The 22,113-nt window shown below is 34.3% G+C and overlaps 1 protein-coding gene across 2 annotated transcripts in view; it reads right to left on the bottom strand.

Moving 5' to 3' along the window:
- Window positions 1-22,113, bottom strand: part of FUT8 (fucosyltransferase 8) — a 63,541-nt gene that overhangs the window by 15,520 nt on the left and 25,908 nt on the right. For both annotated transcript variants that reach the window (XM_010177635.1, XM_010177636.1), the window contains exon 5: window positions 20,343-20,580. In XM_010177635.1, coding sequence (XP_010175937.1) covers window positions 20,343-20,580 — 238 coding nt within the window. The remainder of the gene's footprint in view (window positions 1-20,342; window positions 20,581-22,113) is intronic.

The raw sequence follows: 22,113 nt of genomic DNA, 5'->3' as shown, positions 1-22,113 counted from the left end.
ACAACACCACTATAAAGGGATCTTTTAGAAGGATTTCCCATAGAATATGTACTTCAGGTATGGATGATACTTTTTAATTCAAGAAGCTAATCCATATTTTTACCATTCATTATATCACACTTGCAGGAAAAGATTTAGTAACAGTTCATAAATTTAGTAAAAGTATTGAACATTTAAGTTTTCTTATAATAAGATAGATAATATTTTATCAGTATGTCTTCAGAAAGCTGCAATAAAGAAAAGAAGCCTGAAGCCAGGGGAGTGCTAAACCTGGTGCAGACGTGAAGTATTAGTCAGAAGTCTAGACAAGAAATGTTTAGCTTGGGGATGGTATGAAAGAAAGCTGGAAGTTCCATCATTTTTACCATTTCCCCCTAAAAGTGAGACGGGGGGAAGGAACAGGGTGGGAAAAGACGTAATAGCAATTTTAGCCAAGAGAAGAAAGAAAATATTCCAGTGTTAAGTTAGAGAAGGAAATTTGCTGCAATTCTTTTGAGGAGAAAAAGCAGAGATGCTAAGGTGCATATAAAAAGGTGCATTTTTATCAAGCATGGTATCCCTGACAAGTTTTTAAACTTCATTCTATCATTTAAAAAAATATGCTGTTGTGTAAAGACAGCCATTTGGAAAGCCTTGCAATTGATAAAGCTGATGGAGCGATCTGACCTGTTACTAGGCATTCTGAAAAGCACTGAACACACTGTAACATACTCCTCAAAGGATAAGTGTGCTTCTAAAAATTTCCATGGACTGTCTTAAAATTCTGAAGAAAATGAGATTGGCCAGCAATAACCAGGAAAGCTCTCAGCATATACAAGCTAGATTAAAATATACCAAAATCACAAGAATACCAAAAAAGATTGTGAAGCCAACCCCCCCCCCAAAAGATTTCAGCTTTCAACTGTATGCGATACCTTGTTTGAATAGTAATGACGTTGCAAAAGACTTGCTGCGAATCAAAACCAGAAACAAACAAAATGTATTTCATTAAGGCAAAACAAACAATTTGTTTTTGCAAAACTAACTACTAGGTCAAGTGTTAATGAGTGCACTTTGAGATACAGAAAACTATTTTTTGAGAAGGAGCTAAAAATATTATCTGGTTGTTTCACAGAGAAGATTAACGAGTTCCTTACTTTGTAAAATGACACAATGTGAGACCCAACAAGGGCATTATCCCTGAGAGTATGGGTAACAAATGGAAAGTCATAAAATGAAATATTCACAAATACAGATCAAAGAATATGTTGTTATTATAATTAGAAATTTTGAAATGGTTTGAGAAGTCCCTCATGTTTCAGGACCTTTACCAGTTACTAACCGTTGACAAAATCTGACACACAGAATGTCATCTGGAGACAATGCATGTAACTGCTCTTTAAAAGAAATAATTTAAAATCAATACAGTCATCACTATTTTCAACAATGTTCTATTTTGTTAACAGTTTACAGCATTAGAAATGGGCGAAGGGTATAAATCTACTTCATCCAAACATACAAACTTCTGATGAAGCACAGCCATTGGACATCACTGATTGGAACATCTGTGTAATCAAACACACAGATGTGTGAACAACTCTAGGAAACTTCTGGACAACTTTCTAGTTTTTATTACCTTTACTATCATTCAGAACAATGAAGAAAATTCCTATTAGTCATCACTCACTTTAAAAAGAATGAGATAGCAGATCCAATAAAAGGAAAACTTACAGCAACTGTCTGCTTTTGTCCTGGACACAAACAACAAAGAGTAACTCTTTAGTAACCTGAAGGAGTAAACAACTCTCTGCAATAGTCACATTGGCAAGTGACACCTTTCTTATTCTACTGAGCACTTTTATTTTTTTCAGTGTTTGTTGAAAGATTCCTAATAGAAAATGATCTTGTCCTATTTTCAACAGGCATAGTTTAAAAAACTGTCGTGGAAATTTTGGATAGCGGGATATTGTTTTAGTTTACTCAGAAATAAGCTGCAATCAAAATCAGTGATAGAGTAGATAACCAAAACTCAATCCAGCTGATAGGCAAGCAGATACCTTACAGAACAATTCACATTCTTGATTGATAAGAATTGCAGCTGTTCAACTGAAGATAGCGCAGTGGGGTTAACATTACAGAATTATCTTTTATCCAAACATTTCTTCAGTTTTTAGCTATGTATTCTCTAAATTTTAAAATTCTTCAGTTCTTCCACTTCCCAGCTGTATTTTGTTAAATAATAGATAAGCCATAAAAGGTAATGATCCATGCTAATGCTTAGATCTTTTTCTGATGCTGGTAGTTCAAATCACAGTATCATCATGTTAATCAGGTCGAATCCTCTGCTCAGTGCAGGTCCAACTTTGACATCTGATCACAGAATCATATAATTATTCAGGCTGGAAGATACCTCTAGAGTTGTTATAGGTCATTTACATTTCAGCAATACTTCAAGCTACTTCTTCCAATGTGATTTATTTTGCTTTTACAGTTGACAAAATTTGCCCGTATAATTCTATTTATAGCTTGTTTAACTTTCAAATTATTCTAGGTGCTATTTCTAAGTTTGGATTATCCTCAATAATCGTTCTACCAAGTTCTACAAATTATTTCATTTTTCCTTCACTGCATAATCAAAACATTCAATGTTTTTGTAATATTCATGAAGTCTGCAATATTTCTAATGCTCACTCTTTTATCACAACAACAGACTCTGGAGGAAAATCATGGACTTGTAAAGAAATTGATTTTTATTTAGATAACCCATGCCAGTTGCACCACCTAGTTCTTATTTATCACTATTTTTTGGATATGTTCATCAGTAATACAGTTTCAATTTCCCAAGGTCCCAGTGATTATTTTTTTAAATACTGACATGAGCCCCGTGTGTTACAAAAAGCAGAACTTTTGGTTCCCTGCAGTATCCCAAAGTGCTTTAATTGCTTAATTTATAGCTCACAGGACTTACATAACTTGTCATGATCTGGCATAACTGTTGCCCAAGGAAGTTGTGGATGCCCCCTCCCTGGAAGTGTTGAAGGCCAGGTTGGATGAGGCTTTGAGCAACCTGGTCTAGTGGAAGGTGTCCCTGCTGATGGCAGGGGGATTGGAACTGGATGAGCTTTAAGGTCCCTTCCAATCCTAACCATTCTATGATTCTATGATAATCTTACTGCCTGTCTACTTTTCAAATTTAATCTTTGTCCTCCTAATTTAAAGTTTATTTAGATACTTTTGCTATTTGTATCTTTCATATCAATTTCTTTGAAGCCTGAAGAATGTTGATTTGACTCAAAATGACCTTTGGAGTTTTGTCATTTGACCTTACCTCACTTCCTGCCATCTGAACACTGGTTCAGACCTGCATTTGGATGAGCAATTTTGTTGGGTGTTCATTACTTTGCACGGCAAGATATCAGCCTCATTTCAAATAATAATCAATACTATTAGTTAATGTTAACTGAAAACCTGTTGAAGCACTTTATTCATTCTCCTATTATTTCAAAATTTGTCATTTATTTTCAAAGTATTCTTTCAAGAAGTTGTCCTTAAAAGTATGCCAAGAAACACTGTGAAACTCCTGTTTTGTAAATGAGAACTTCAATTTAATTTCAGTTTGCACTGCTAGCAACACAACCGAATAAACTCAGATAAAAATGGAATAGCTTCATTGCTTTTTCATTTTTATAATATAGACTTATTTAAGCTGATATCAACTTGCATGAGCTAATCACAACTCTATTTACCTCAGCTCTACAACCTGAAAGACTTACTGCCAATTTGAAACCTCATCCCAACTGAGTGAACAATTCTAAATTCAATCACACAAGATAAGGCAGAGTGCTAGGAATGCTGCTGGATTAGCATAGGATACGGTGAGAGGGGCTGTGCTGAATTCTCACAAGGCTCCTCATTGTCTTGCTGGCTACTGTTATGTATTGCAAAGACAGCAGGTTCATGGTTCATCAACTTCAATGATCTTTTAATGCTTTTCTTTGCAAAGCAGACAAAATAAAAAATGAAAACTATGCACAGTTCTGGTGTGTTATGCTGTTTTTGAATTGCCAACTAGTTCAGAAGAAAGAAAAAGTATGCTTTTATCTGTTCTGTACTGTAGACTACATCTCCTACAACTATCTTTTGGGCATTTCCAAACATTAGAGTCACCTAATAAGGATTTTATGCCATAGTTGAATTATAAAATGGCATTAAAATGAGATAACAAACCCTATTTTTCTTTCAAAGTAGTCAAAGTAAAATATAACTTGTATATCTAAGTGTTTTTTCTCTAAGATTTTACTTTGTACATTCTTAACACAAAGTTTTTGAACATGGTTTGTGATTACTTTCAAATCTTTTAAGGCAGGCAGGGAATAAATTTGTTACAATTCAGTTTTAAAGGAACTGAAAATACAGTCTTCCCCACCCCTCACAGGTTTTACATGCCATACGGGTAGTGTTGCCCCATCTGTCATCCCAAGAGGCTGACTCTTGATAGCTTCAGGAGGGAATAAACTAAATTCTTCTCAAACATGCCAACATGTCTTCTCTTACTTTTCCCAAGGCAGCACTCCCACAGCTTTTTTCCTGCATCCTTTCCTCTCCTCTCTTGCTCAACTCTTACAACTACCCTCACGTACTCCCATGTCTCTTACCGCTCTCTATACTGTCTGCCTGTTGGAGAGTGACATCTGTGATCAGTCACTGCTCCCCACTTGCTGGTAAGCCTGAATATTGACTTCAGTGCCTATATACACGTATTCAGGCTATCTATTTTGAGACCTTAACAAGACCTATTTCTTTCAGTTAAATCTGGCCAAAATTCACCCAATACTCAGAACTTGTACTAAGTTAGGATAAAAAAAAGGAGCAGATAGAAAGGTACAGCATGATGACAAAACTTTGCTCTTATAAGAAACCTGGCTAAAATAATTCCCTGTCAAAAATACTGTTTTATTAGCTTGCCCCAGAAAATTTAAACTTTGCTGGTAGTGTTATTTCCACTCCAGCAAAACCTCTCACTTTCAGAGCTCCTGAACTACCAATATGTCTTTGTAATGCGAGTTCCACTGACTTCCAGTCGTATTTATTTTCCCATGTCATTCTGATTCTTTGAAAATCCTACCCATAATCAAAATCACAATGTAAAGACAAACAGTGTTCTTACTTTCCTAATAAGTAATGAATTTCAGTGAATCTCATTGAAATTAATCTCATGTCCCTCTTGCACATAATGAAAGCATGAAATGAGTGTATAGATTTCTGCATTTGAAATAGCTGTGTCTAACAAAACTAAAGAAGTAGCATCTACTGATGCCTTGAGGGCCTCCACTCCCTTTTTAGTGAGCACAGGTGAGCTGTGTTATAAAGGCCTATATTTCTGTTTGACTCTATTGAAAAGTTCTCATCAGTTATTAGAAGCTTTTATGGCAATTGTCACATCACTTTGAGAGAACATTAAAAAGTAAAGATTTTTCCCTTCCTCAATTGTTTAGATAGCCAGCATGCCAGCTGGAAAGTTTACAGATGAAGCGTATGATTGCACAAATTGACTTTGTAGAACAGTCAGTGAAGACATTTTCAGTAGACTGTCAAACTAAGTAGAAATCACGAAGCTTACTAGTAATTTATTTTTCCTTTTATCTTTATATATTCAAACTGCTTTTGAACGACGTCTCATTTCATCTAAACAGCCTACAGGAAAGGGTATCTGTCTAAGAAGAGCTCCAGCTCCACAGCTATCAGAAAATATCATAAAGTGTATTTGCAAAAGCAAATACACTTTTATAAATGCAAAGGGTTTTTGCCATGTTATCCAGGTTTAGTCATTCATGCAAACAGTAGCCAGAGCTGATGATTAAAAAGTAAGATCTTACATAAGGGTAGCTGAAATAACTTAGGGAATCACATAGAAGAGATGTTTACAGCAATAGTGAAGAAAAACTGATTTTGGATTTGATTTACAACAATTCCACTGAAGCTTATTCTCTATTTCAGTGTAAAGTTAATTACTGTATACCTGAAAAAACTTCCAATACTTGCTTTGATTATTAGGTTGTCTTTTCTGGAATAGAAGATCAACAGCTTACTTTACAATAATCCTTCAACTTACCTGCAGAGACTGATCTCTAAGGCTAACTGGACATACATACAAGCCTGTAACAAGTATGTATAAGCACATAAAAAAACTAAGAAAACCTCAAGAAGTTATTTTAGGAGACATAAGCTTTTCCAACAGGTCATGAGGATGGAGCTTAATATTCAGAGTTGGTTGTCCAGGCAGCCGGTTTAAACAAGACATTTACCATCTCTTTGAGCTAGTGGTTTATAACTTGAGCTCCCAGTCTTGTCTTGTCCTAATTTGAACACTTGGAAGACTCTTCTTTCAATGAATGGGTAAAAACACCTTCACATGCAAGTCCAGATGGAACAAAACCCTCAAGGTGTGCATGGACAAAAAGACGTTTTAGTTAGTCCTAAATAAAACAGCAGAGAATAAAACTACTAAGCTGTTGGAAATTCATAGCACTAAGGCACACTTCAGCTTACCAGGGCATCTGAAATAAACTGAGAGAAACAGGGACAAATTCTACTTCATATGCCCTACTAATGTAAAAGGGGGAAAACAAGAGTGTAACCCTGCAATAATGGAAAATAAAACTTTTCTGGTCTTCAGTCACAGAATATATATACCCATTTTCAAGTGGTCTATCATCTGAAGACAGAATTTTGAATTTTCCAATGAAAATAAGGGGAAAATGTAATGGAAGAAACAACAAACAACAAGATAACTAGCATATAAATATGAAAGTTTTCTCCATAACTATTACAGTAATGAAGTATTATTAATTTCAGCACTATTAGAAACTTAAAACCACTACTGTTTCTTACAGGACTTAAGGGCACTGCAAACAGAATACCCATGTAGTTGAGGTTTGTCCCAGGATTTACGTAACAGCACATAAAGGAAAATAGATTCTAATTATTTATCTAGAAAACATATTAGATGGCATTCATGGGCATGTAATTACAAAAATATGAGATTATAGTAAAGGTTTTTTTTTTCCTTGGCATATCAAGTATTTATGGTTTCATATGAAATGTTAAAAATATGAATGTGTGTCTTTCAATGTAGGTAGAAGACCAATGTAATAAAATGCAGGTTTGCAAATCTCTTATCTGTTCACAACACTAGGAAGAAATCAGTGGGCTGAGGGCATAAAGAGTGAGAAACAGAAATATAAAATGCAAAAAATTATTTCTGCCTTAAAAGTCTGGTATAACTTTCAGTTATTTCAAATGGTGGAAAAACTGTATTCAGTACCCTTTGCCTCTTTAATTAATTCTTCATGTCTAACAAAATACGCAGCTATAAAAGCATCTTTTCAGTGTGACATTCTGAATCTATACAAGAAACAGATCTTGAGTAATTAGCTGACATTTCGAGCTTGTTTTTCATTCATTGTTCAACTGCAAAAAGACAGGAACACTTTAGGATTTGGCAAAGTTATACTGAAAAGAATAAAATATTCAGCCTTGAGCTACAGCCTCTCTATATTGAATTAATAGCATCTGCATTAATAGAAAGGTTGACTGCATAATAAATGATACATTCCTAAGTATTAAAGTGATAACCCATAGTGCTGGAGGTGCTCTGGGATGCCCTCCACCTGGAAATGGTGGTAACCACTTTCAAGATATAGGAAGGGTTTAGATGAAATGTGTTCATGACTTGAATTTGACCCCACAGCTGCCAGTTCAGATTATCCTTGTTTAAAAATTGCTTAAAAGTAAGAAATATTACTTAACCATAACATTGCTGACATTGTAATGAGTAGAGTAATGCATTAGAAAGTAATTTGAAACTTGAATGCAAGTGGTAATTTCCCCAAAATCTGAGAATGCTTCAGTTTAGATTGAAATTTATGCAGCCAAACAAAGAACTCAGATTAAGATTTGAAACTCTGTAAAGATTGTTTGAGCCCTAACATACTTCTGAGATAATTTTACTCTCAATTTGCCTAATCCTATCTCCATATTCAAAAAACACTGATTTTTTTTTCATCTGAACACAAAACACAATTGTATTCTTCCCTAGTATAGACATTACAGTCCAACTTTTCAAGTACATAATGGTTGCCTTAAATCAAATAAACTCTAATATTAGGCCAATTTGGTTTTGCTTATGGAACAATTCTTTAGAATATGGACAGTTAAGCAAAAAACTTTTACAGTTTGTAATGGACACCTGGCATTTGTTTAGCAATCTATAATATATTATCTACGATGCTTGTGAGAAAAAACTGAAATTAATCACTAACCTACTCACATAGTTTTGCTAGTATCTTGGGGCAACATCAATCTTTTAGGAAAATAGGAAAGCCATAGTCCAAAAGGAAATATTTCATATGAACAGCATAAGATATGTGATCAAATATGTGATCAGTTATTGGTACAACTGCAGAGAACAGAGCCAAGAGTCCTTTTTTCACCCCTTTCAGGCACCTGTTGGATTTCCAAGTCTACAAATTAACAGCAGTGCTTCAACTTCCCCTAATCAAGAAATGTAGGGATTGAAATAAGCCCCTCCTATTTTGAAAAGAATTATTTCAGTGGACACATTTATTCATGAATAAAAATCCTTTGTTCTAGTTTACCTTCATTCACTTCAACATACCTAAATAATTCTCACTGAACACTGTGTTTGCTAGTATGGTTATGGTCCTGCCCACGCAGGGAACTATTATCAACCAATTGCATTTTATAGAGACATCAAACCTTAATCTAAATTAACAATTACATAAAGAGAATTAATTCTATAAAATATCCACATTTTTGCTCCTTGAATGTTACCGGATAGATAGAGCAATTATATACATCAAACATCAAAGAAATATATATATTCTTACTTCTGCCACTGGAAAATTTTCTTAACAATGGCTGTATTTAAAAACAATGTATTCCCCATTTATCTCCCATCCTGCTAAAAAATGCTGCTGACATGGAAAACAACCTCTAAGAACATCATTCCTTTATCAAGAATAGATTTAATGTAATTCCTCACACAATTAAATGAGAACTGATAGTATGCTCAGCCTATATAAATGGCTTAATCAGAATCAACGTTCAATATTTTGGGCTAATTGACTATAGTGTGAAAGAGCACACAGATGTATTTTATGAAGAACTTACTAAAGTACAAATAGGTTTCGTTTAGTTTGACAGATGTGGGATTGCACAAGTGAATTTTGTGTTACAAGACGATGTTAAAAATATTGCTAAAATAAAATAAAATACTTTTCAAAAAAAGAAAAAAAACAAACCCACTGAAAGACCAAAGGCAAACATTCTTCTATGTAAAAGCAAAAGAAATAAAGCTAGTTATAACAAATGACTGCATCTCCCATAATTCTGATTTCAGATCATTAGATCTTTCAGGAATAAGGAGAATGACAGTGCACAGCTACACGATTTTAACACAGACCACAGTTAACGTTCTTGTGAAAAAGTTACAGCTATTTATATACTTTCTACTTATATTTTTCTGAAAGAAAATGTTATTCTGTCAAAAACAGCTGTGCAGAAAACTGAAGTTTGTAATTCCCTACTTACTCACAAAAAATGCAAAATATTGGCAAAACCACCCCATCATCAACAGGGCTTTATTCTGAACTTGGTAGAGAGGGGACAACAGAATTCAACTTGCTTTGTTCATGCAAGCCTTTCTGCTTCTGGCAAGGCTGCCAAAATAGGGGTCAACAGCAGCAGAGGCTCAAGAAATCCATTTACTTATTTCAGAGATGCAACCAAACACCAAGTCAGACTGGTTTTGAACCATAGATATCAACTTGTGATCTGAAAATGAAAGACCTTATTCTCACCGTACATGAACTGAGCCACCTTCAGTATTACTGTTTAAAGAGGCACCCTCTACTACTGCAGCTGAAATGTTGAAAAGCAAATGTTAATCACGCACTAAGTTTAAGCACAGGTTTTTAGGCAAAGATGTTACTACAGCATAGTGACCACTGGATGTGCTTCCACACTTCCTAAAAAGCAAGACATAGTCAGATCTCACCACTGAATGTATAGTTCAAGGTTGTTCTTTCTCATTATCCAGTCTTTATCAACACAGACTTTTATCTGCTATTTTATTTCAGTCACTTACTACTGCAAGAGCCTTCTGTAACTCTTCACAAAGAATTTTCACCTTCACTAACCAAAATACCTCATTATTAGGTATTAGAAATATTGCCATCTCACATTCTATCTCTTTACCAGATGATATACGAATATGTTGAAGTGCAGAGTTCGCATCAGTCTGCTGGTGACTTACTCCTCCAAAGAATATTAATCATTAATTTCTACCCTTTCCCTCTGAGGTTTCTTTTAACCTAATTTTATGTATATCAGGAGGTTCTCTTCTATCTCAGTTTACAGATGGCAGTTTACATCTGGGGAAGCCTTCTAAAACGCTTTCTTGAAGTGCAAGATATTAAACTAAATCGGTCTTCCTTATCTACATCTTTTTTGCCTCTCTCAAATAAATCTGGTAACTTTAGGAGACATTATTTCCTTCTAAAAAACTCTCATTTACTCTTCTCCACTGTAACATATTTCTCTGTGTATTTCCTAAATTGATTCTTATTATTATTTCTGTCAATTTATCCAATACAGAGTCTGTGATTTGCCAGAACCTTTTTTTCAAAACTGGTATTCCTTCAGCCACCTTCCATTGTTCTGCAGAACAGCAATTATAAAAAAATAGCAATTATAAACAAAATATTTTGTTGCAAAATGCTTTAAGGGACAATACTTTGAGAAAGAACATCCAATGTGTCCCCTATGAAGAAGGATTCCAGCATGGGAGCCTCTCTAATCTCTTCTATGATGAATGCAGATATGAAAGATTTTTAGTTTGCATTAGTCTTGCCTTCTTTCAGTGCTCCTTTCATCCCTTGATTATCTATTGGCCCTCCAGATTTTCTGGCAGGCTTCCTTATTCTGATATGTTTGAAAAAGGATTTATTATCAGATTTTTTTGCCTTTAGCAAGTTTCTCCTCTAAATCTTTTCTGGCCTTCCTTACCAAGTTTTCATATCTAACTTGCTAGAAATTATATTCTTCCCTATTCTTCTCATTTGTACAAAATCTGTTTTGTTTTTGTTTTAATGCCTTTTAACAACATCAAGCAACTTCAACTGTATTTGCCTTTTAAAAAAGGTTTTATTGACAGCTGGTATGAGTTTGGTCCATGCTTTCTGTAATCTCCATGCTGCTTGCAAGCGTTTAGTCCCTTTACATAAGCAGTCTGACTTATTTTTTATGTAGCTCCTATAAATGAAACATTGTAGTGGGATGTTTGGATTCCTTTTATTTAATGTTATTTGTTATTTTAAGCAGACAAGGCTATACCTCTGCTTCATGACATCATCTGTTCTTCTCACATAAATTACTGTGAGTACTGAAACATCCCAGAAGTTTCTGATATGCTGTTCTGTGGCTATACACACATTTCAAATCAGGAATTTCAGCTTCCCATTCAAATAGAATAGGCTTCTGTTTCTTCTGGCACCTTCTTATCAGCCTAGCAGAAAATGTTTTTCCACAACAATGCCAGAATTGCAAGCTGAAGGCCAGATAACTCTATGATATCACTAAAAGTCTCAATTATGTTTCTTTCTCCTTTTTTTTCTCAGTTTCATCCCTCTGTCTAGAAGACAGTACTTTGTTTCTGAGGTCTGTGAGATGCACACACAGCATATAATCTTATAAATGATATGAAGTGTCCTAAATCGAGAAGTCCCTACCCTCACACAAGCTGAATTTGATTTACTAGAATTCTGCTTTCTAAGATTTCTAGGTTGCAAAGAGAACTTTTTTATTTTCTCTTAGATAAGTGGATGGCCACTTCAGATTTTTTTCCCTCTACCAAATTCACTTATCTGGTTTCTCTTGTTTACTCTTCCTGACTAATTAAACTTACATTGTAACTACAAAACATTAAGAGCGGTATACCAATAAAGAAAGCCAAATGTCTTAACTTTCCACTGGAACATGTCAAGATACTTTATGGACATGCATTAAAAAAAGAAAATCAAGGTTGTGAAATAACCAAAAACTCCATATAATCTCCTTGGAGCATATACTGGGTATATACTGAAATCTGCCTCATTACCCTGTGTGTGATTTTGAATGCACCTCTATCCGTTTCATTTTTATTTCTGAATATTATAAACTCAATGTTTTTTACTCAAAGACTTCTAATCAGAAGAGGATTTCGGAATGTTCCAAAGCACCTCAACTTTAAAGTCAATTTTTAAGCATTAGAAAATATATTTTTCCAGAATTTATAACCTTCTCTAACTCTTGATAGGAGATCTGCAATGGCCTCAAAGATATTAGATATAGTAAAGTAGGCTCACTAACACAAATCAATCTCTCCCTCTCCATATATGTGAAGTGTTTTCCTTCACTGTAAGATCAGCTGGTTAAATGAATTTAACTTCTATTAGTCTCTAAGACTTTGTTTATTTTATTCCACTAATAGTTTTGTTCATAAAATTAAGCACTGATCTGATATTTGAAAGTTCAAAAGGATTGCCATATGCTCAAAGACAACATCTAAGAGTTGAGTTATAATTTGTGTTTCTTTTCATGGATTGTCTCACCTCACTCAAAAAGTAAAATACACATTTTAAAAAAATGTGTCAACTTCTTTTTCCTTTTGTTTTTCTGCTGTCCCAAACTCTTGAGCAACAGCAGGTAAAGGACTGTTTAAAATAAATGGCTCTGCTTGTGTTCATCCAAGGCACAGCTACTCAGTTGCTGATAGCTCTGTTCAGCCTCCCTCATCCCAGCTTGTACACTAGACTGCAACTCCAACTGGGTCACTGAAATCACAATAACCTTCTACACCACACATGCAAAATATTAAATGATTGAAAGGGACCACAGTTTTCAAGGAAAAAAACACAGTTTTCAAGAACACACATAAACTTGATGGAATGAAGACTTACTGATGGAGTCTGTTATATCCCCTGAAAAAATTATTACAGTAATCGACCAATCTTTGTGCAAAAAAAAAAAAAGGGCCTTATTTCCAATCCGAATTATCCAGCCACATGCTTTTGTCTACAAGCAGACATTTTTCCTCTATAGAAATGCCTATAAAATGCAGCAGGACCAGCTTTTTAAACTTGTTTCATTTTTAAACTGAATGATGTTCTTTAATCTCTTACTGTAAAGCAGATTTTTCTGACCTTGAGTCAGTGTAGTTCTTCCAAGAATCCTTTCATATTTATCAATATCCATTCTGAAGGCCAGATAACAAAACTAGACAGTGTGCTGCAGCCTGGGCATTGCTCTGCAAGGTGAAAATAACTTCTTGCTATTATTCAGTAACTCTCCACTTCGACATAAATAAGGATCACACTTTGCTCGCTTAGGCTACTGCATTGCTCTGGAAACTCAGATCTACCTTATTAGAATTATAAGGCTCTTTTAAGAGTTATCATTGTCTAAATATTTTTTTCATGCTTATGTACAAGAATGTCTTCATATAAAGCATCTAACAAAGCACCTTCACAACAAAAAATCTATGCAGTATCAGGAGCTTGATTTAAAATTAATGTAACTGAAACAAAGGGAAAATTCAAGACAGATTGCTGTTCTGCTCCGTTCTCTCAAATCACCATTCCCCAGTATGCTTCATGGTAACAGAAATATGCTTGAATTAAAATGTAAATAATGAAAGTCAGAGTATAAAAAAAATATTAACAATTAGAAATAGAAATTGATCCATTTTTCTGCAAGATTTTATAAAGAAGAGTGATATATGGGAGCAAAACACAATTGATACAATTGTGTGCAAGTTAAAGGGGTTTTTAGGCTATTACTAAATATTCATCTGATTTACACAAAAGACAAACTACTGTCAAGGAAGATCTAGTTCACAGAATGAAACTTTTTATTTATTGCAATTAATTCTGCAGAATTTTTTATGGTTTGAGTTTGCAATTTTCATTTAGCCCTTTTGATTACTGTTGCCTGATTGCCTTCAGTAAATTAAAAATTAATTTTGTGTACCCATAGTATCCCCTTTCTTGAATTATACATATAAACACATTAGTTAATTCATATTTTAAGATCACAGTTCAATGAATACTTAAAAGCTGGCACTACCACCAAATGAAAAGCTCTGCCATTTTTCCCCCTCCGGGTACCCGTGCCTTAAAAGCATTTTCATTCGTCAAACCATGGCTAGAGGCAGCAAAGCCAATATTCAAAGGTACCTGCAGGAAACTTTGTTTCAGGTTTCCTTTTTCAAGTTATCTTTTATCTTATTGGTCTGCAGGCCTTATGGGAAGGAGCATACACTTATTTAAAGCATGTAGAAGGTTTCTTTACCTCCATATCTCTTCATTCCCCTGCATCATGTAATGCAGATATGACTTCTAACCATATATTAATCTGTTCTTTCTCTTAATCTGTTTTCTTTTCTCAGTTATTGTATGGTTCCATTTTTTTATTTAGTTCTTTCATAGCCCTCCTTCAAATGCATTATTGGGGAATGCCAGCAGGACATCATAAATCAGCAAGTAAAAAATGATAAAAAGAGGTCAACCCTGTTTTAGCGTGTTGCAATGATAACAGAATATTATGACCTGGCAATTAAAAATATTCATGCTCAATATAACTAACTATTTTAAAGAAAATTAATAAAAAATTTAATCATAAGTATGTCTTCACAAGTTCTCTATATGTTGGCTCTTACTACTAGGAAGTCATACATGCTTCTTATAACAATTTCTACCTAAACTAGGAATAAATAGTTTGGCCATAGATATCAAGGAAAAAATGAATTACAAGTAAGTTACAATTGCAGGAAAGGTATAATTTTAAAATTAAAAAGAACATGCACAGAATTCTCTCTTAAGTTTTGGGTTTTTTTTTTTCCTCAGAATGACAGTATGAAAGTGAGTTAAACAAAGGAAAAGGCAAAGTTATGCCACAGTGTAAAAACTGCTGTATTTGCAAAAACCTGCCATAGACTTCTCAGTCTTTAAGCTAGAAAAACTGAATTTGACTTGTAGGAATACCATGTCAAATGCAAAGAACAATTCCTGCCTGAGATGACAACGGATGACATGACCCCTAATTCTCCACACAGATGAGAACATGCCTTATTAAACTTTTGCTATCAGACTAACATCAGCTTGCTTATTAAAATTCACCCTACTTCCCAAATTCCAAAAATGTACTAATTTCTTCTGAAGCAGAAGAGCTTAGCTTTCACATCTAGTTAGGAAAGGATTGCACTAATAATATTGTAAATACATATATATACTCAACTCATACAGGCCTCTTAATTTTTTGTAGAGGAGATTACTATCTAAATTGTTTTGCTGAAGATATCGACTTCAGAAACCTCAAACCTTTATGTTGCTAATAGATCTAAAATAAAAGTGTCAAGCAGAGCAAATTTAATTTTAAAAGAAGCAAGATAAATGTACAGATTTAAACAATTTTGCCATGAAGCATAATTTACCAAATTACTATGTATGCAGGTCTGCAGATTATATGAAAGTAGTTCTTTAAGAAGATCTAATTTTCTGACTTTTTGGCCTATTTCTGTAGTTTACACTGATATCTTGTTAGAAGCATTCACTTGTATGACTATTTTTGATACAGAATTTTAAAAACTTTTACTAAAAAACAATAAACACAACACAGCATACTATGTAGGAGAAACATTTTGTTTATGAGAAATGGAAACTTAAATGTCAATGCATTTTTAGACATTTATTGTGAAAATCTAGAAAATCCTCTGCTGATTTCACAAGTTGTAGAGGAAAAAAAAATTAAGGAGTGGTTTTGCAGACAAACTGGTTTTAAGTACAGAATTAATTAAGAATTTCAGATTTCTTTGTCCCTGTAAAGGTACAGGGAAAAAAAAAAAAAAAAAAAAAAAAATCTATATAAATTTAGAAAGACATAAAATACCTACAGAGATCTTCAGCAAGATTGAATGTCTTTCAAATTTATTGGCAATTAGGTATCCAGTGAAGTTTCCTATGGAAGCCACACTGAAGTTAGTAAAAGCGATGGATCATCAGTATCACTCTTCCTCAGTGATCATGCTATTGCATGAAGATTAAAATTTAACACAGTTTGTAGTGTGTGTGGCTAGCCAGTAGGCTAAGCATAGAATGATTATTTTTTGTAGCTGAATGTCTTCTATCTCTAGATTAAATCTAGAGATTAAATCTATCTCAAATTAGTGGCATTCCATAATTTAAAAAAAAAAAAAAAATCACATCAAAAGATTTCATGCATTCAGCCTTCAAACTATTCATCCTGATCTAGAAACTAATTTAAAAAAACCCAAAACAAAACAACAAACCTACAGGGAGCTAAAAGGAAACATTATTTGCACTTTCATCAGCAAGAGCCCAATGCAGGAAATCATTATATATTTTAACATATTTTTAGGAAAATCTATAGTCTTTTTAAGCCATGTGTGCATAAGTGCTCCAGAACACTGTTTTACAGCTGCTTATGCTAAACGCAAGGCTCACAAAACTCCCTGCAACTAATTTCTGGGGTCACACAGAGCAGTCAGCCCAGAACCATGCCTAGATGGCAGTTCCAATTGCTAACTTCACCAAACGTAAATAAAACTTCAGCTGAAGTTTCCAATATCAGCTTTCCATTTCTACTTATTTTTAGAAAACATTCAACCATTTCCAATATTTAATTTTTTTGGAAAAAATTCTTGTTCACAAAAAATGCTCAAATTTTCAAAGAAAAGTTTTGTAGCATCTCGAAGCTTTGAAGAACAGACATTATTTCAATGTGCAAATGTTGTTTCAATGCATAAACACACAAGTATGTTTACACATCAATCTGTAAACTGGATTTTGTAAATCTGAAAAAGTTAATTTGAGATCTCTAAGACTTGAATAGTTAATTTTTTTTATATTCCATATGCACTGGGTATGCAGCATCCTACTGAGAAGACTGAAGATTCTGATATGTTCTGACTATCACCCACATGGAGAAAGATGTAAGATTCACCTCCATGTACAAGGACTCATATGTTTAACCAAAATAGGAGGAACTGACCCTTTGTAGGAATTTGACACAACTTAACCCATACTTGACTGCTGTTCTGGTACTTTCACCCTCTTCTAGGTGGTTCTGGACAGTGCCAATTCATTAGGATAAAAGACTAGGTTATCATTAGTCCTAATCAACACTTCCCGTAGTTGAACTCATTTACTAAGTTTGTCTAGATCACAGAGTTTATAGGTCAGGAGGACACCTTCTCCAAACTTCTCCTCAAAGCAGGTTCAGTCATGAGATCAGAACAGGTTGCTCAGGGCTTCAGCCAGACAGTTCTTGAAAGCCTCCAAAGATGAAGGCTGCACATCCTCTCTAGGGAACCTGTTTGGCTGTATTCACGATGAAAAGGTTTTTGCCTTTAATCAGCATTGTTCTTGATGTGGTATGTAAAATAAAGACTTGGAAATGTTCTTTACCATCCACAGAAGACAAAATACTGCTTTATTGAACTAGAGATGAGTGCTTGCTTTCGAGAGGCAAGTACTGTGTCTGCACTTTCATCCTAACCCTGCCCTGCCTTCCTCTGAATTCAGCAGTCATCATATCTGAACCTTCTAAGAATCTACAAAGACCTAATTGGAGGAATATTTTGAAGTAGAAAAATAGTTGTAAAACCTCTTCCACAAAGACAACAGTGGAAACTAAGAGATCTGGTTGACACTTACACATAATGTGTAGGATCAAGGAAATTTCTGCGAAGTTTAGTTCTTGTTATGACTGGACTCAAATAGGCCCTGGGCTCAATTGTCCACTGCATAGGCAATTTTCCTTCCTCTACCTGTCCTCCAGGGCACATTTCCTCACTAAACTGCTAATCAGCCAGATAACAAAGATCTTCAAGTACTATTGGATCCAACATGAATAAGAAATGTTACTGATTCTCTGGAAAAACAAAAAAGAACACAAATGAAATAAAACAACACACTGTTCTCAAAAAAAGAACAAACCCTAGCATACAACACTACCCCCAAGAATTTTCAGTAGGAAGTGAAATAACTATAAAGCAATCATGCCAAGTAGTACAATTGTTGAAGATTCAGATGCTTCCACTATATGAAACTAGAAATCCTTGAAAGGTATGAGTTCTGCCTGCAATAGGCTTGACCACTTAAATAATTTAAGAAACTATGAGAGGCACAATCACTATGGAATGACACTTGTCAGAACAGACAATTTTACCCTGTCTGGAAGAAGCTATGGGACTGGCCACATGGCCCACCATTTCCAAGACAGAAAGACAGTCAAAGTGAAGGAATTAACATCTACATTTTTCTTTTCCTCTCAGAATTGATGGTAATTTCCAAGCACAGTGCCTAGTTCAGAGTTCTCCTGAAACACAGTGTAACCCTGTACCTGCCAGGAATGAAGGAAGAGGAATGTTTCTTGTGACTGTAGGATCCAGGGTACAGTTTCTGATGACTTTGAGATCTGGCCATTCTTTCCTGCACCTAACTTTACAAACCATCTAAAATCTGTCAATCAGGGGTAGACACCAGAAGAGGGAGAATTAAGACAATAGGGAGGAAAACAGTTTCTGTCAACCCAGAATTGAAAAGCTCTGCTTTCTAATCCAAACAGACAAACTGTGTATTGTCTCTATGGCACTGGGACAGTACTGGTTTGCAAAAGTCATACTGTAGCTCCTGAAGTTCTAATGAGAAAACTGTATGCTGAAATGATGTCTCATCACTGTCTGTTGGTGATGAGTGTAGTCTACACAATTGTCTATTGAAATCCCCACAAATGTTTTAAATGTCCCAATGAAATCCAAGTTACAACTGTTGCTGCTAAATACACCCTTCAGGACATAGTGGAATGAAATTCTGGAGACTGTAGGCACAACTAACATAAATATTTAAAAGCATCAGTTGTTCTTACCTGTCCTCGCGCAGAGAGTTACTAAGCAATAATTCCTTTCTGGATAAGATTAATGTGCCACATGCTAACAATCAAAATTTTCATCGGTGTTGACAAATAAAAGAGCTATAGCCTGAAAAGTGGCACAATATCTCCCTTACTGTTTTCCCACTCCAAATTGTTTTTTCCATAGTTTCAACCATTCTATGCCTATTTTTAGCTTATCTACTCATCCAATAATTATTATGTGGACTGTAATTGTCAATAATACAAAATACTATTAAAATTAACATTCCACCTCTCTCTAACCCAACTGTTTAATTATGTTTTTTTCCAAGAATCTCCTATCAATGAAGACATCTCACTAAATTTACGTAGTCTTGGGTAAGAAGTCAGTGATATTCTTTTTGATCAACTGTGTCTTCCCTGCATTTACTGTAACATTGATAAACTCCAACTGTTTTCTAAGTCTGTAATACCAGTAACAAAAGAGGAGCAGTCAATAAAATCTATGTTTAAAAAGCTGACAATTATTTAAATAAAAATTATCTGTGCAGAAATTTAATTTAAAAAAAATTTCCGTGTATTTATTGTAAATAGAGAACAAAAAAGTTAGCATATTGCCAGCCATCTCCAGTTGTGCTGTATGCCTACTTGATTTTCACAAATAACTGAAAAATGTTTTAAATTTATAGAAAAAAACCTAGAAAACCTTGCAGGTTTTAATAATTCTTCAAGATGCTGACTGTAAGAATTCCATTAAAAAGGACGCTGTTTACTTTGAGACAAACAGAGCTATCTGATCCTCCAAACCTGAATGCCTGTCTAGGTATTCTCATAAAATTGTTCAGCCTACTATAAGAATGGATTGACTACAAACAAAAAGGTATTTAACACTGCCACTGAATTTCAAGTCAGTTCAGTTTGCACTAAATATTATTTCAATTATTTCATTATTTTGTTGGTGTGTGAATGACTACTGGATACCATTTTCTTCGTATTTCTTTTGCTTTATATTTTAAACATGCTTTATTGTTTTAAAATTTACCAACAACAGCCTCTATTTAATACTCTCTTCCCATAAAAATTAGATTCAGATCTTGCACATAACACAGTGGCAGACTGCTGAAGGATTATAATTTAAATATGAAATACAAAAATTTTGTATTAAAAAAAATCTCTGCCAAAAGAGAGATATCTTAATAAGGATAATATTTTTCAATACAATGAAAGAACAAGATTTAAAAGATGCTTATGTATACAACTGCAGTCATAGTTATTACGCTCCATGTAACATTAAAGAAAGAAGTATCAACATAGTCCTTTGTGAATGAAGCTGCAAAAAATAAGGAGAAATTATTTGAGTTATGAAATCTTACCTGACCAGTGTCCAGTGGTGGTACCTGATCTGTCAGTACACGTCTCACTCACAGGCCTAAATACAGTCTCCCAGCCACCAGTGGCATAGCGCCAGTTCTGAGACTCTAAAATGAGTGTTCGCTGAGTGCCGTAAGCGATCATGAAGCAGTAGACTACATGATGAAGTTGACAACCGTAGCCACAGCCTTTGTTGATATTACACACAAGTTTCTTAGCTTTGCTGCAATCCTTCGGGTTCTGTACGGATGAAAAAGTGAAGCTGAGAGAAGATATATACAAAAGGCATACTTTTTTTTCTGAAAAACTGACAAATGTCATAAATCACACAAGCCACCCTGCTATAATACATCTCATATGAAAATGGATGAGTAAGCTTCAGCTCCATGAAAATTTTATGTGAATTCTTCACTGTGAACATCAACGGTTACTGAACATACTTCACTACCCTAATGTAAAATAGAATACCTTCAAGATTTTAAATTACTTTCTCATTTGTAAATCTGTCAGAATAAGCTAACATTTGGACTCAGTGTTCACATTTCATCAACATGATTCTCAGTGTTACAATGCTTTTTTCAAGTTTGTTAGTTCTCTTTCAGGGAGCAGGTATTTCATCCAATGAAAGAAAATCTCCACCTGTCTACAGGAAACAGAGTAAAACAAAGGTTTATTGATGGACTGCTTCCCCGACTAACTGACCACATACCAAATGCAGAATATAAAACACATACCTCAGCAGACTGATAGAAGACAGTATTTTAATCTGCATGCACTCCCAATAAAATAATATCCTACACTTCCACAATCCAACAAGTGGATTGTGGAAGTGTAGGATATTATTTTTACCAAGAAACAACAACAGAGGAGGCAAACGTCTACACAATGCAAATGCTGTGTTTAAAAGTACAAACTAATATATATGTTTAGAGATGTGAACAACACGGCAACATAATCTACAGAGGTTTTTCTTCCTGTAAAATACAGTATTTTGCTGTACACAGTCATATTTACATATCACTAGACATACTTTTTCATTCCAAAAAGGTTTTTTATAAAATCTCTAGGATGAAAAGTTATTTTTCAGTTAAATTGTGAGAATACTGATATTTGAGCATCTATATAAATTCTGTTCTTCTCACATCTAAACAACTTTAAATAAAATTTTATGTAAATTTTCAAGAATCAGGTCTTTCCAAAACCCAACAATCACTGTCTGGTCAACTGAGATCTCTGCATCAAGTGATCTTAAAGATAATCTGAATATTCTGAGTCCTAAAATACTTAATAAAAATTTAAATTTGTGCATTTAGTTCTGTAAACGAGGGTAGAATAGTTCATGTCTGAAAAAAAAAAATAACAAATAACAGACTCCACAACATGTGTTACTTGAGCATTTGATTTTTTTCATTTTAAGGAAAAAAGATCTGATTCAAAGCTTAACTAGCTATGAAAACCAATAAATTAAATAAAATTTCCATTCCTAATTTTTGTTCCTCAGAGCAGTACTCTTGCTATCACAAATCTAAAGGGTAACTCGAGACTAAAACTAAGCAGTTATCTTTGAGACTGTAACAAATCTACTTCCCACAGTCTTTTAGGAAAGAAAGAGAGTTTTTCTAGTATTGTGTGCAAGTACACAAAGAAAGAATTCTGGGAAAAAATATCTACAGACTTATTTACACCCTGAAATAAAATGCAATGATAGCAGGTGCAAGTAGAATCATTTTGTGCTGTTAATTGTTACTGTGCAGGTAAGACTTCAGCTCAAAA

Source organism: Antrostomus carolinensis, unplaced genomic scaffold (assembly GCF_000700745.2).
Source record: "Antrostomus carolinensis isolate BGI_N321 unplaced genomic scaffold, ASM70074v2 scaffold661, whole genome shotgun sequence".
Classification (NCBI taxonomy): Eukaryota; Metazoa; Chordata; class Aves; order Caprimulgiformes; family Caprimulgidae; genus Antrostomus; species Antrostomus carolinensis.
Note: the sequence above shows the minus strand (reverse complement) of the source record. Positions and strands in the feature narration are given on the sequence as shown.